This window comes from Jaculus jaculus, chromosome 11, assembly GCF_020740685.1.
Source record: "Jaculus jaculus isolate mJacJac1 chromosome 11, mJacJac1.mat.Y.cur, whole genome shotgun sequence".
NCBI classification, from domain to species: Eukaryota; Metazoa; Chordata; class Mammalia; order Rodentia; family Dipodidae; genus Jaculus; species Jaculus jaculus.
In genome coordinates, this window is record NC_059112.1 from 67,172,016 (window position 1) to 67,184,048 (window position 12,033).

The following is a 12,033-nucleotide window of genomic DNA, read 5'->3' on the forward strand; positions in this document are numbered from 1 at the left end:
GGGTTTTGCTTAAATCTCTCCCTAGGCTGGCTTGGTGTGGTCCTATGCTACCATCTTACCCAGAGGTCTCTAACTTTTTTTTTTTTTTTAAGAAAAATTACTTTTATTTGTTTGAGAGATAAAGCTCACATGCACAAGCCAGTGGGTGGGCACCCCAGGGCCTCTTAACTGCTGCAAACAAACTCCAGATGCAGCACCACTTCATGCATCTGGCTTTACATGGGTACTGGAGAATTGAATGCTGGCCATCAGGCTTTGGAAGCAAGTGCATTTAACCACTGAGCATCTCCCCAGCCCCAAGCAGTATACCATAGAGATGAAATTCCTTCAGAAAGAACGGGTGTGCTGATAGGGCCAGAAATGCTTACATCCAGAAGTATGATTAATTGACTAAACTTTATTCTTTAGGCTTCCTTGTGTTTCTATGAACCTTAGTAAGTGGAACACTGAATTTAGTAGTTTAGTTTATGATGTGATCTTATCAGCTTCTCTGCTCTATAGAGAGTGAATGGGTACATTCAGCAAACACTCTAGAAATTTATGCTGTTGGCTGTGATTAGAGAAGTTATAATCTAGAGCAGATACCAGAAATACTTTGCATTTAATTTAGATAAACCTATGGGAATGTTTTCCATTTTGACTTTTACTTATGCCCCTGTGATAGAAATCTTGCTTTCAGATGGCGATGTTTGCTGTTAGAGCAGCAGTACTTCCTCTTGTACCTGATGCAGCCCAGAGCTCTTCATGTCTTCCAGCTGGTCTTTCTGAAGGTTCTCGCCTTTTAAAGTGGTCATGCAAATGTAGCTGAAGCTTTCCGCTTGGATTTGACATGGTGGAGTTGGTATGTTTGGGTTTAGACTGTAATCTTTGTGGTAGTGGTAAGGTGAGTGATATGTCTGATGACAAGCAAATCTGACAAGACATATTTGAGAAGGCAAAAGTATCATTTTTCATTTTTGTCATTATTTTACTCATGCTTGGCAATAGAGGAACTCTTTCCACCAAGTCTTTGTCTGTATTCCTAGAAAATTCTCCTTGAACATGATCTGATTACTTTTTTTGGTTTCACTTTTATCTCTGTTTATTTTGTAACTTTCATTAAGCAGATTTGGGAACTTACGGGTCTGGACTCCATGTCTTTTATCATATTTCCTTCATTTTCTACTGGGTTATGGACTAACTCTTGAGGTTAATCTTCTGGCTCATGAGTTTGATATTTACTCTTCTGTTACTAAGCTTTTTAAAAATATTCTTCAGTGGGCTGGGCAGATAGCTCATTTGGTAAAGTACTTGCTGTGCAAACATGAGGACCTGTGTTGGGTCCTCAGAACCCACGTTAAAAACAACAAAAACAAAAACATGGGGCTGGAGAGATGGCTTAACGGTTAAGGCACTTACCAGCAAAGCCAAAGGACCCAGGTTCAACTCCCCAGTACCCATGTAAAGCCAGATGCACAAGGTAGCACATGCGTCTGGAGTTTGCAATTGCTAGGAGGCCCTGGTGCACCCATTCTGTTTATCTCTCTCTCTGTTCTCTCAAATAAGTAAATTAAGAAAAAAAACAAAACTAGCATGCTTGTAATCCCAATGCTGGAGGGAGAGGCAGTTGGATTACTGCCCAGCCAATCTAGCCTATTTGGTGAGCAGTGAAAGACTGTCTCATAACAAGGTGGATCACATGGAAACAACACCCAAGCATGTCACCTGTGCTCCTTAGGCGTGCACATGTGTGCATGCACACAGACACAAGCAACACATGAACATGCCTAAACACACATGAAATAGTCAATAATTTCACATAGTTAATTGCCATAGACTATTTATTGCAACATCTGTTTTAATAAAGGTATTTACTTTTCAAATCTTTAAATTTGAGCTGGTGGTATAGCTCAGTGATAGAACCTTTGCCTAGCATGTACCAGGCCCTGGGTTCACTTCCCAGCACTGCATAATTAGCTAATTAAAAAATTTGACATCTAAATTTATTATTTTTTTCTTTTCTCTGGTGAACTCTGTCCTTGGACATTAGTGCATTGTTTTAGTTTTTTGAGGTAGGGTCTTACTCTGTTCCAGGGTGGCCTCAAACTCATGGCAATCCTCCTACCTCTGCCTCCCAAGTGCTGGGATTAAAGGCATGCGCCGCCCCCATGTCCAGCCTAGTGCATTGTTTTTTGAGCTTAAACTTCTCTCATAATCAACTGGTTTCCTTCAAGTACTGGGAATTCTTGCTCTAGTAACATATGCACTCTCTAGTTTAGACTAGTGCCAACTAGAACATACTCTTCTCCAGTGAGTGACTTTGAGGGTAAGGCAAGTTTCTTTTTGATGTTTATGTCTAGTTACACATTGTCGAAGAAATGTCTGAATAATGCCTAAGATTTCCCTATAGAAATTCCTTCAGATAGCTCTTGCTAGTAGCTGGTTGATGGATGAGAGGTGGGTTCTGCTCCTCCATTGTCTTAATTTACTGGCCAGCCACCCATTAACTTGTTCTTCCTCCTCCTCTTGATAGAGAATATTCAGGGGATCTGACGGGAAATTTTACCTGGATTTTGTTTTGCTGTCTAAACGGGGTTGTAGCTTCTTAAGCTCCTTGAAATTGGTTTTAAGTCTCTCCTCAGCTGCTTTGCATCTTAGTCTTTTGACATGCTGGTAACACCCTTCTCACGTCTATGATGTCTGCCATTGCTTATGTCTATATATACATTTGTCATTTCAAAAGAATTTTGAGAAAAGAGGCAAACAAGTGTGTCTTTGTTTTTAGGTCTAAACTGAGTCATAATGCAGCATTTGTGCAAATGCCCATTGGTTTGGAGGGCAATTTTAAAGGTGTTATAGATCTTATTGAAGAACGAGCTGTCTACTTTGATGGAGACTTTGGGTAAGTGCTCAAAATTTACTCCTAAAATTTTATGTTTTATGTAGCCTTAGGCTGGCCTTGAACTCACAACAATTCTACTACCTTTGCCTCCCAAATGCTGGAATTAAAGGCATGTGCCACTACGCACAAGCCCTTAAAATTTTATATTTTAAAATAAATATTTATTTGAGAGAGGGAAAAAAGCAGGGTGTGGGGGCAGATAGAGAATAGGCATGCCAAGGCCTCCACCCACTGCAAACAAACTCCAGATGCATGTACGTCTGGCTTATGTGGGTTCAAAGGAATCAAACCTAGGCCTTAACTGCTAAGCCATTTCTCCAGCCTAAAATTTTATATTTTAAAAGAAAAGGAAAGGGTTAAGTTTTTTGTTTGTTTGTTTTGTTTTTCTAGGCAGAGTCTCATTTTAGCATAGGCTGGCTTCAATCTCAGGCCTAGACTCCTACTTCAGCCTTCCAAGATTAAAAGTGTGGGCCACCACACCCAATGAGATAAGTTCTTTTTTTTCTTTTTGCAAAGTAGGGTCTTTCTCTAGCTCAAGCTGACCTGGAATTTATTATGTAGTCTCAGGGTGGCCTTGAACTCATAGCCATCCTCTTAACTCTGACTCCCAAGTTCTGGGATTAAAGGTGTGAAAGCTTGCTTTTTTAAAAAAAAAAAGAATATTTTTTAAATGAAGCAGATTTTTATTTATTGAGAGAGAGAAAGAGAGAGAGAGAAAGGGCACGCCAGGGCTTCCAGCCACTGTAAACAAACTCCAGATGCATGCACCACCTTGTGCATCTGGCTTATATGGGTTCTGGGGAATTGAATCTGGGTCTTTAGGCTTCACAGGCAAGCCCCTTAACAGCTAAGCCATCTCCAGTATTTTTATTTATTTCTTAAGCAGAAAGAGAAAGAAAACGAGAGAGTATGCACTAGGTCCTTGGGCCACTGCAGATGCATTCCATATGCACGTGCCACTTTGTGCATCTAGCTTTACATGGGTCCTGGGGAAGCAAACCCCAATTGTTAAGCTTTGCAGGCACTCACCTTAACTGCTGAGCCATCTCTCTAGCTTTTTTTTTTCTTCTTAATATTTTTATTTGTTTATTTATTTGATGGAGAGGGGAGGAAGGAGAGAGAGAACGAGTGCACTGGGACCTCCTGCTGCTGCTGTGAATGAATCCAGGTGCATGCACCACTCTGTGCAACTGACTTTATGTGGGGACTGGGGAATTGAACTGAGGTTGTCAGGCTTTGCAGACAAGCACCTTTAACCACCGAGATACCCCTCCAGCCCCAGGAAACTGGTTTTCTAGAGTTCTAATGCAGCTGAGGAAGAAGATCTTGTGGGGAACTAGTTATCATGTCAGCTGATCATGGAAGCCTGTGGGCAGAACTAGTTCTCCCTGACTCCTGAAGAGAGTTTGTGTCTTCATTCTTCACTCACCCATTCTTTCGTTCATGCATGCATGTGTGCATGTGTTCATTCAGCAGGTAGTTAACACCTAAAAGAAAAAATAGAAACTCAAATATTGTCATCTCATCATCAATTTGATTGCTGGGGAATTACTAACTGCAGGGTCATAACAGCTGAAACAACCCCAGGGGCCCAGTGCATGGCTTTTTTTTTTTTAATCAACCTCCCCTTCCTCCACACACAAAATCCAAGTAGCATCCAGCAATAGCAGGGAGAAAACTTGGGCTGCACAGGAGGGCTGAGAAGAAAGCCCATGACCCTTACTTCTCCGTCCAGTTGGAGACAGTGCTGCTTTCCTTCCCACAGCCCCTCCTTCCAGGCTGTTTTTGTTTTTTCTCTCCTGGGAGTGATGTCTTACTGGCTTTTTTTACGTAGCTTTGCCCACTCTCTCCCCAACTGAGGAAGTTTTTCATTTCTTTTTTCCCCTTTCAAGTGTATCAGTCCCTCCAGTGAGCTTAACTTTACCCCTGGTTGCTAGAAGATAAGGGAGAGAAAAAGAAAGAAGACCTGGTGTTCTGTGTAGGTTAACCTTCAGAGAAGCCTCTGGAAGGTAGAAGGAGGAGAAGACTCAGGGTATGGAATAAAGAGCACAGCTCTTTTTTTTTAAATGTGTTTATTAGAAGGGGGGTAGAGAGAGAGAGAATGGATGCACCAGGGCTCTAGCCACTGCAAGTGAACTCCAGATGCATGCACCATGTGGGACCTAGAGAATCGAACCTGGGTCCTTAGGTTTTGCATGCCAGCACCTTAACCACTAAGTCATTTCTCTAGCCCAAGAACACAGCTCATAAAGCTGGGTGTGGTGGCACACTTTAATCCCAGCACTCGGGAGGCAGAGGTAGGAGGATCACTGTGAGGTTGAGGCCAACCTGAGACTACATAGTGAATTCCTGGACAGTCTGGGCTGGAGTAAGACATTTCTTCAAAAAAAGGGGGGAGGGAGCGTGGGCACAGTTAATCAGTTTTTGTGGCAGCATTGGATCTGCTACCTCCTACAATGTGACCTTGGACATGGGCCTTTGCAGCCTCAGTCCCTGCTGTGTAAGTGTGGATGAGACTTGGAGGATGGTATCTGTAAAGTATGCATAGATTGGCACACAGTTGGAATTTCATGAGAACTTTATTTTTTATTTTTTCAGGTAGGATCTTGCTGTAGCTAACCTGAAATTATTTAATCTCAGTGTGGCCTCAAACTCAACAGTATATTACTCAAAAAGTAATATATTCTTCCTCATAATAAATACTAAGAGAACAAGTATTTAAGTCATTAAAACAATTTTAAGGGACAGGAGAGTTGGCTCAGTGCTTAAGGCGCTTTCCTGCAAAGCCGAATGATAGAGTTAGACTTCCCTGTACTCATGTAAAGCCAGATGCACAAAGTTGTACATGCATCTGGAGTTTGCAGTGGCTAGAGAGAGAGAGGTTCTTGCACCCCCATACCCTCCCCCCTTTCTCTCTCCCTCTCAATCTCTCTCTGTCTGATTGCCAATATAATTTTTTTAGGGAAGAAAGACAGATGCAAAGTCATGTATGGTGGCATATGCCTTTAATCCCAGTACCTGCAAGGCTGAGGTACAATTGCTGTGAATTCAAGGCCAACCTGGAACTACAAAATGAGTTCTTGGTCAGCCTGGACTAGCGTGAGACCCTGCCTTGAAGAAGCAAAACTAAATAAATAACAAGCAGATGCAGCTGTGATCCCAACACATCAATGGCAATGAAGAGTGTACTCAGGAGAATCCCAAAGCTTATGGGCTGGCTAGTCTGGCATTGCAGTGGCAAACAAAAAGAGAAACCCTTTCTCAAACAAGAGGGAGGTTGTACTCTGATCTCCACACAAGTGCCGTGGCACCCATGTGCCTGTGTGTGTGGGGGGGGGAGGGGGGATTGTTACTTGACATGGTAATTGTTTATTGACTTTTGAGTGACTTCCTCATATTAATACTCTAATTCCCGAGTGCTTATCAAATCTCAGCCTCATAAACAGCACCTCATCCTGCAGGATTCTGATTCAGTAAATCTAAGGTAGGGACTGTAATTTGTCTTTTGGGGAAGTTCCCAGGTAATGTACATTCTGCATATCTACAAATTACAGTTTGAGTGACACTGGTCTAGATAGTGTAGGAACTCACGAAGGACCCTTTATTCTGAAAAATGACCCCAGTAGCCTGAAAGTTTCTCCAAAGGTACTTCCTGAAGGAATTCCTGCTTCTATTTTAGAATTGGAATTCCAGGTCTGACAGGATTTAATGGTGGTGTGATCTATGAACTGTAGAACTTATCTTCAGAGTATCTTATCAGATGAAGTGTTTTGTCTCACCTTTTACCTGGCATCTGAGAATAGACATTTATCTATCAATCACAGCTTAGAATGTAAGGGCAGGTTTTTATTTTGTTTTTCTGATTGATTCACTTCTTTGTCTTACAGTCCCTTGTATTTCCTAGTATCTAATAAGGACTCAAAAAATATTTTTAGGGCTGGAGGGATGGCTGATTCAGCAAAGTGTTTGCCATGCAGCCATGAGGACTAGAGTTCAACTTCTCAACACCCATATGAATGCCAGGTGTGGTGCTACATGCCCTGTAATCCCAGGGTTGGGGAGTCAATGACAGGAGAATTCCACTGGCTTGCTGGCTAGCTCTCATATAGCCAAAATTGAGCTCTGGGTTTAGTGAGAGACACTGTCTCAAAAAAGATGAGGGCATTGAGGAAAACACCCAGTGATAACTCATTTAGGTGAGGTTTCTCACTCTGCTATTCGTTGCTGCCCTCACCATGAGCTTCTGAGAAATTCTCCTATATTTGCCTTCCATCTGGTTCCAGCAGTGTGCTGGGATTACAGAAGCTTGCTACAGCTGTCTTTTTACATGGGACCCGGGGATTGAACTCAGATACTCCAGCTTGAGTAGTGAGATCTATATATACTAAGTCATCTTCCTAGCCCCTGTTTTGTAGAGATTTTTATTCTGTTTTAAATACCATTTGAGTGTAAATATGTTAGCATGTTAGCACTCTTTTAGTATTTCAAGGTAGGCTCTCACTCTAGCTCAGGCTGACCTGGAATTTACTATGTGTCCTTGAACTCACTCCTCCTATCTTGGTCTGCAGAATGCAGGGAATAAAGGCGTGCCCCACCATGCCTGGCTAGCACTCTAAAAAAAAAAATTATTTGAGAGTGTGTGTGTGTGTTTAAGAGAGAGAAAGAATCTGGGTGTGCCAGGGCCTCTTGTCACTGTGAACAAATTCTAGATATTTGCACCACTTTGTGTATCTGGCTTTACATGGGTAATGCGAAATGGAACCTGGGCCAGCAGCCTTTGCAAACTAGTACTTTTAACTACTGAGCCATCTTCTTAACCCTCAGAATTCTTTCTTTAAAAAAAAAAAGAAAGAAAACATTCTTGAGTGGTGTATTATATTTCTAACTGAATATTCCTAGATGGAAATAAAGAATTTCTTGTCTTAGTCAGATTGTTCGATATGATGAAATTCCAGCTGAACTGAGGGCGGCAGCTGCTGAACACCGGCAGGAGCTGATTGAATGTGTTGCCAATTCAGACGATCAGCTTGGGGAGCTGTTCTTGGAAGAAAAAATCCCCTCAGTTTCTGAGTTAAAGGCAAGTGCTCTCAAAATAAGTCTTCCATTAACACAATCCATATTCAAAACTTTTATCATCCCATACTAAAACTCTACGTCCATTCAGTACCTCCTACAGTCCTGAGTGATCACTACATATTAAATTAAATCCAAGGCATTCCACGTGTTAGGCAAATGCTCTTCACTGAGCTATATTATATTCCCTGTCTTCCTTAAACTTTTTGAGGTCAATTTTCTGTTTTCTGGGGGAGACTATAAATAATATGCTAACTTCATATTTCTGCAGTGACAAGTTTTGACCACTTGACTTTGACTAACCTCTTCTGGGTATGAAAACTATCGGGTCACACAGATCGCAGAACACATTGATGGGGCTGTCATAAAAGGCTCCTACTGTTGTGTCCTTTAATTTATGCATGATTGGTGTTGTTTGGTTTTCTTTATATTCTTAAAGAAATACAAGTTAAACATTTTTTAAAATATATTAATTTGAGAGAGAGACAGTGTGGGGGTGCACTTTTCCCTCCATTTTACACAATTATTAGCATACAGTTTGTATGTATGCACATGTATTTTATATATATATGTATGTGGAAACACTTTTTGCCAGATTGAAAATCAGTGCTTCCAGAAGTGTCAGAAAACAGTTGTACGGGCTAAAGAGATGGCTTTGTGGTAAAGGTATTTGCCTGCAAGGGCTGAGGACCCAGGTTCAGTTCTCCAGTACCTACATAAACCAGATGCACAAGGGGTTACATGCATCTGGAGCTTGTTTGAGTGGCTAGAGGCCTGGCACACCCATTTTCTTTTATCTACCTCTTTCTCAAAATAAATAAAATTTAAAAAAAAAAAACAGTTGTGGAATCTGTCACTTCCTATTTGTGTAAAAGGAATTTATTTTTTAGTCTCATTGTTTTGACTTGAGTGAGTGGAACCTTAGTTTATCTCTCCACTAGAACAATCCAGACAGTGCCAATTGGTTGCATTGGTTGGTTTTTAATTAACCTGAAACACATAATGTAATGTTTAGCATGGATCATTAACTTTCAATTTTTTATTTACCATTTTTGCAGCTTGCAATCCGAAGAGTTACTCTGAATAGATCATTTACTCCTGTGCTATTGGGAAGTGCATTGAAGAACAAGGGCGTCCAGCCTCTTTTAGATGCTGTTTTAGAATACCTCCCAAATCCATCTGAAGTTCACAATTATGCTGTACTTAGTCTGGAGTAAGTCTTGTCCACTGAATCTTACTTTATGCAAAAATACTTTAACACATACATTTTATAGCCATTTAAAGATTGTTCTTCTAGTTATGTTATTTTTTCCCCTTATTTACAAAAATCAGTTAACATTTGTAGTTGGATAACAGTTTTGTTATAAAGAAAAAATATTTACTCTGTCAGTTCCTGTATCATATTTGTTACTTAGAAGTATGATTTGTTTTACTGTCTCTCAAGGCTAGCATTAGAAATTTTTTTTTACTTAGGACTAGCTGTTTTCATGTATATATAGATTTTTAACCTTTTAAGGAAACTTGATTTTATTTTATTTTATGTTTTTGGTTTTTTGAGGTAGCGTCTAACTCTGGTCCAGGCTGACCTGGAATTAACTATGTAGTCTCAGGGTGGCCTCAAATTCTCAGTGATCCTCCTACCTCTGCCTCCCAAGTGCTGGGATTAAAGATGTGCGCCACCATGCCAGGCTCAAACTTGATTTTTGAAGCTCTCATTGATTATTTTTATTTCTCTTCTTCACCAGGTAGTTCTTGCTATATAGTCACTATGTAGTCACAAAGCCTTAGAACGTACTCTCATTGTTCTCTTTCAGTGAAAGCTTACTTGTGTGTAAGGTCAGAAATGTTTTGCAAACAATTTTTTTCTCATATAGTACTCATTGATAGGAGAAATATTAAATACTGTGTCTCATAGATTTATATATATTTTTTATTTATTATTTTTAAGTGACTCAAAAGAGAAAACCAAAATCTTAATGAACTCCAAAAGAGACAGTTCCCACTCATTTGTAGGACTTGCTTTTAAATTGGAGGTAAGTTGCTATCCATTGTATTTACTGTCTTTAGAAATGTTCTTTACTTTAAGATTTTTATTCCTATTATCAAATGACTTTGTTCCCCTTGTGAAAGATTTGGAAAATAGGGAAGGTAGAGAACGAATTCCCAGAGTCTTCACAGTGGGTTGACAGCTACTTGTTAGAAGACTTCTCTTCTCTTTGCTGTTTTAAAGTTAAAAAAATTCACATAAATCATTCTTTGTGTGTTCAGTGTGTGTGCATGAGCATGTGTGTGGGTGCATGTGCACGTGTGTGGTATATGAAGGCCCAAGGTTTATATTGGTGTCCTTACTTGCTCTCTAGCCTGTGTACAGAGGCAGGGCCTCTCTCGAACTCAGAGTTGCCTCCTAAGCACTGGAATTCAGCCAGGCTACCATCCCACTGTACTTTAACATAGGTGCTGGGAAGATCCAAAACCTGAGGTCCTCCTGCTTGAGTGGCAAATGCTTTATCCACAGAGCCATCGTCCAGACTCATGCGTCACTTTGTGTATCTGGTTTTTTGTGGGTACTGGGGATGTACACTCCCAAGCTGGCAGGCTTTGAAAGCAAGTGCCTTTAACTGCTAAGCCATGTCCCCAGCCCCATCTTGCTTTTTTCATTTAATATCATTACAGATATGATCTATTTTCAATAAATAGTTTTGAACATTCCATTTATTTGTTTTTTTAATTTTTTAAATTTATTTAAATTTATTTATTTGAGAGAGAGAGAGAAAGGGCCTCCAGCCACTGCAAACGAACTCCAGATGCATGCGCCCCTTTGTGCATCTGGCTTATGTGGGTACTGGGGATTTGCACTTCAAACCAGGGTCCTTAGGCTTCACAGGCAAGCACGTAACTGCTAAGCCATCTCTCCAGCCCCTGTTTTTATTTTTTGAGGCTGTCTTGCAGTGTAGTTCAGGCTTACCATAAAATTGTAATCCTCCTGTTTGTTGAAATTATAGGTATTTGCTACCATGCTCTGCTTACTTTAAATGTTTTCAGTGGAAGTATAATATTGTATCAAGTAAGTATAGTATAATTTACTTAGCATTTTCTAATTATTGGGCATTTATATTTTTTAAATGAAAAAAAATTATTTATTTATTTGAGAGAGAGACAGAAAGAGGTTGATAGAGAGAGAATAAGCATGCCAGAGCCTCTGGCTGCTGCAAACAAACTTCAGAGATAGCATACCAAGATTATCAGAGTTTCCTGTACTGGGCCAGTGAGGGTTCTGACTCCATGCTGAGTTGCCGATTTTTTTCTTCCTCTGTATTCAAAGGTCCAACCTGAGAGGCATCTTCAATCTTAACTCCCCTCTTACTGTCCAGTTCTCTCATAGATCCCAGGAAAGGTTCCTCCAGGTTCTAATTTGTACCCTTTCTGCCAGCTATCAGATACCTCCTTCTTGTATTCCCTTTCTTTCCACTTTTCCTGCTAAATCACAGACTGATGTGGAAGATAGTATTCTCATGTCTTTTTCTTCTTGTAATTCCTCCCTATAGTGGGCAGTTTCTTTCTGGGCAGACAGCTGAGCCTCAGCTTCATGTCTTATCACACACAGCACAGGTCACACAGTTGCCATCGCAACCCATTACTTTCTGATCTCATTCATGCTACTTTCAAGGATTGCAATATATTCCTTAGCCAATCAGCTGTTTGGAGTAAGGGCATGCCTCTACTCATGTGGCAGGCTACATTCATCAAGGAGGCATGCTGTCCAATATCACATAAGGGAAGATAGTCACCCTGGAATTTGCACAAGGGATGTTCCATCATGTCTTATCACACACAGCAGCAGTACATGGTCTCACTTAGACCATAGGCTCTATGGGCTCATAAATATAACAGCACAGATTTCTCCCTTTCCTTTGGTGATTCTTGGTGCCCCTATTTCCACAATGTTCCCTTTGCCTTGGAGGGATAATATAGATGTCTAGTACTGAGCACTCAATATCATTCTCAGTACTTTTACTCGTTTTGAGTCTTCCCAGTAGCCACTGCCAACTGACAAATAAAAACTTCTCTGAGCAAGATTG

The 12,033-nt window shown here is 40.6% G+C and overlaps 1 protein-coding gene across 2 annotated transcripts in view; it reads left to right on the forward strand.

The window, feature by feature from the left end:
- Positions 1-12,033, forward strand: part of Gfm1 (G elongation factor mitochondrial 1) — a 45,740-nt gene that overhangs the window by 6,196 nt on the left and 27,511 nt on the right. For both annotated transcript variants that reach the window (XM_004652394.2, XM_045161397.1), the window contains exons 5-8: positions 2,765-2,881; positions 7,808-7,958; positions 9,013-9,167; positions 9,903-9,987. In XM_004652394.2, coding sequence (XP_004652451.1) covers positions 2,765-2,881; positions 7,808-7,958; positions 9,013-9,167; positions 9,903-9,987 — 508 coding nt within the window. The remainder of the gene's footprint in view (positions 1-2,764; positions 2,882-7,807; positions 7,959-9,012; positions 9,168-9,902; positions 9,988-12,033) is intronic.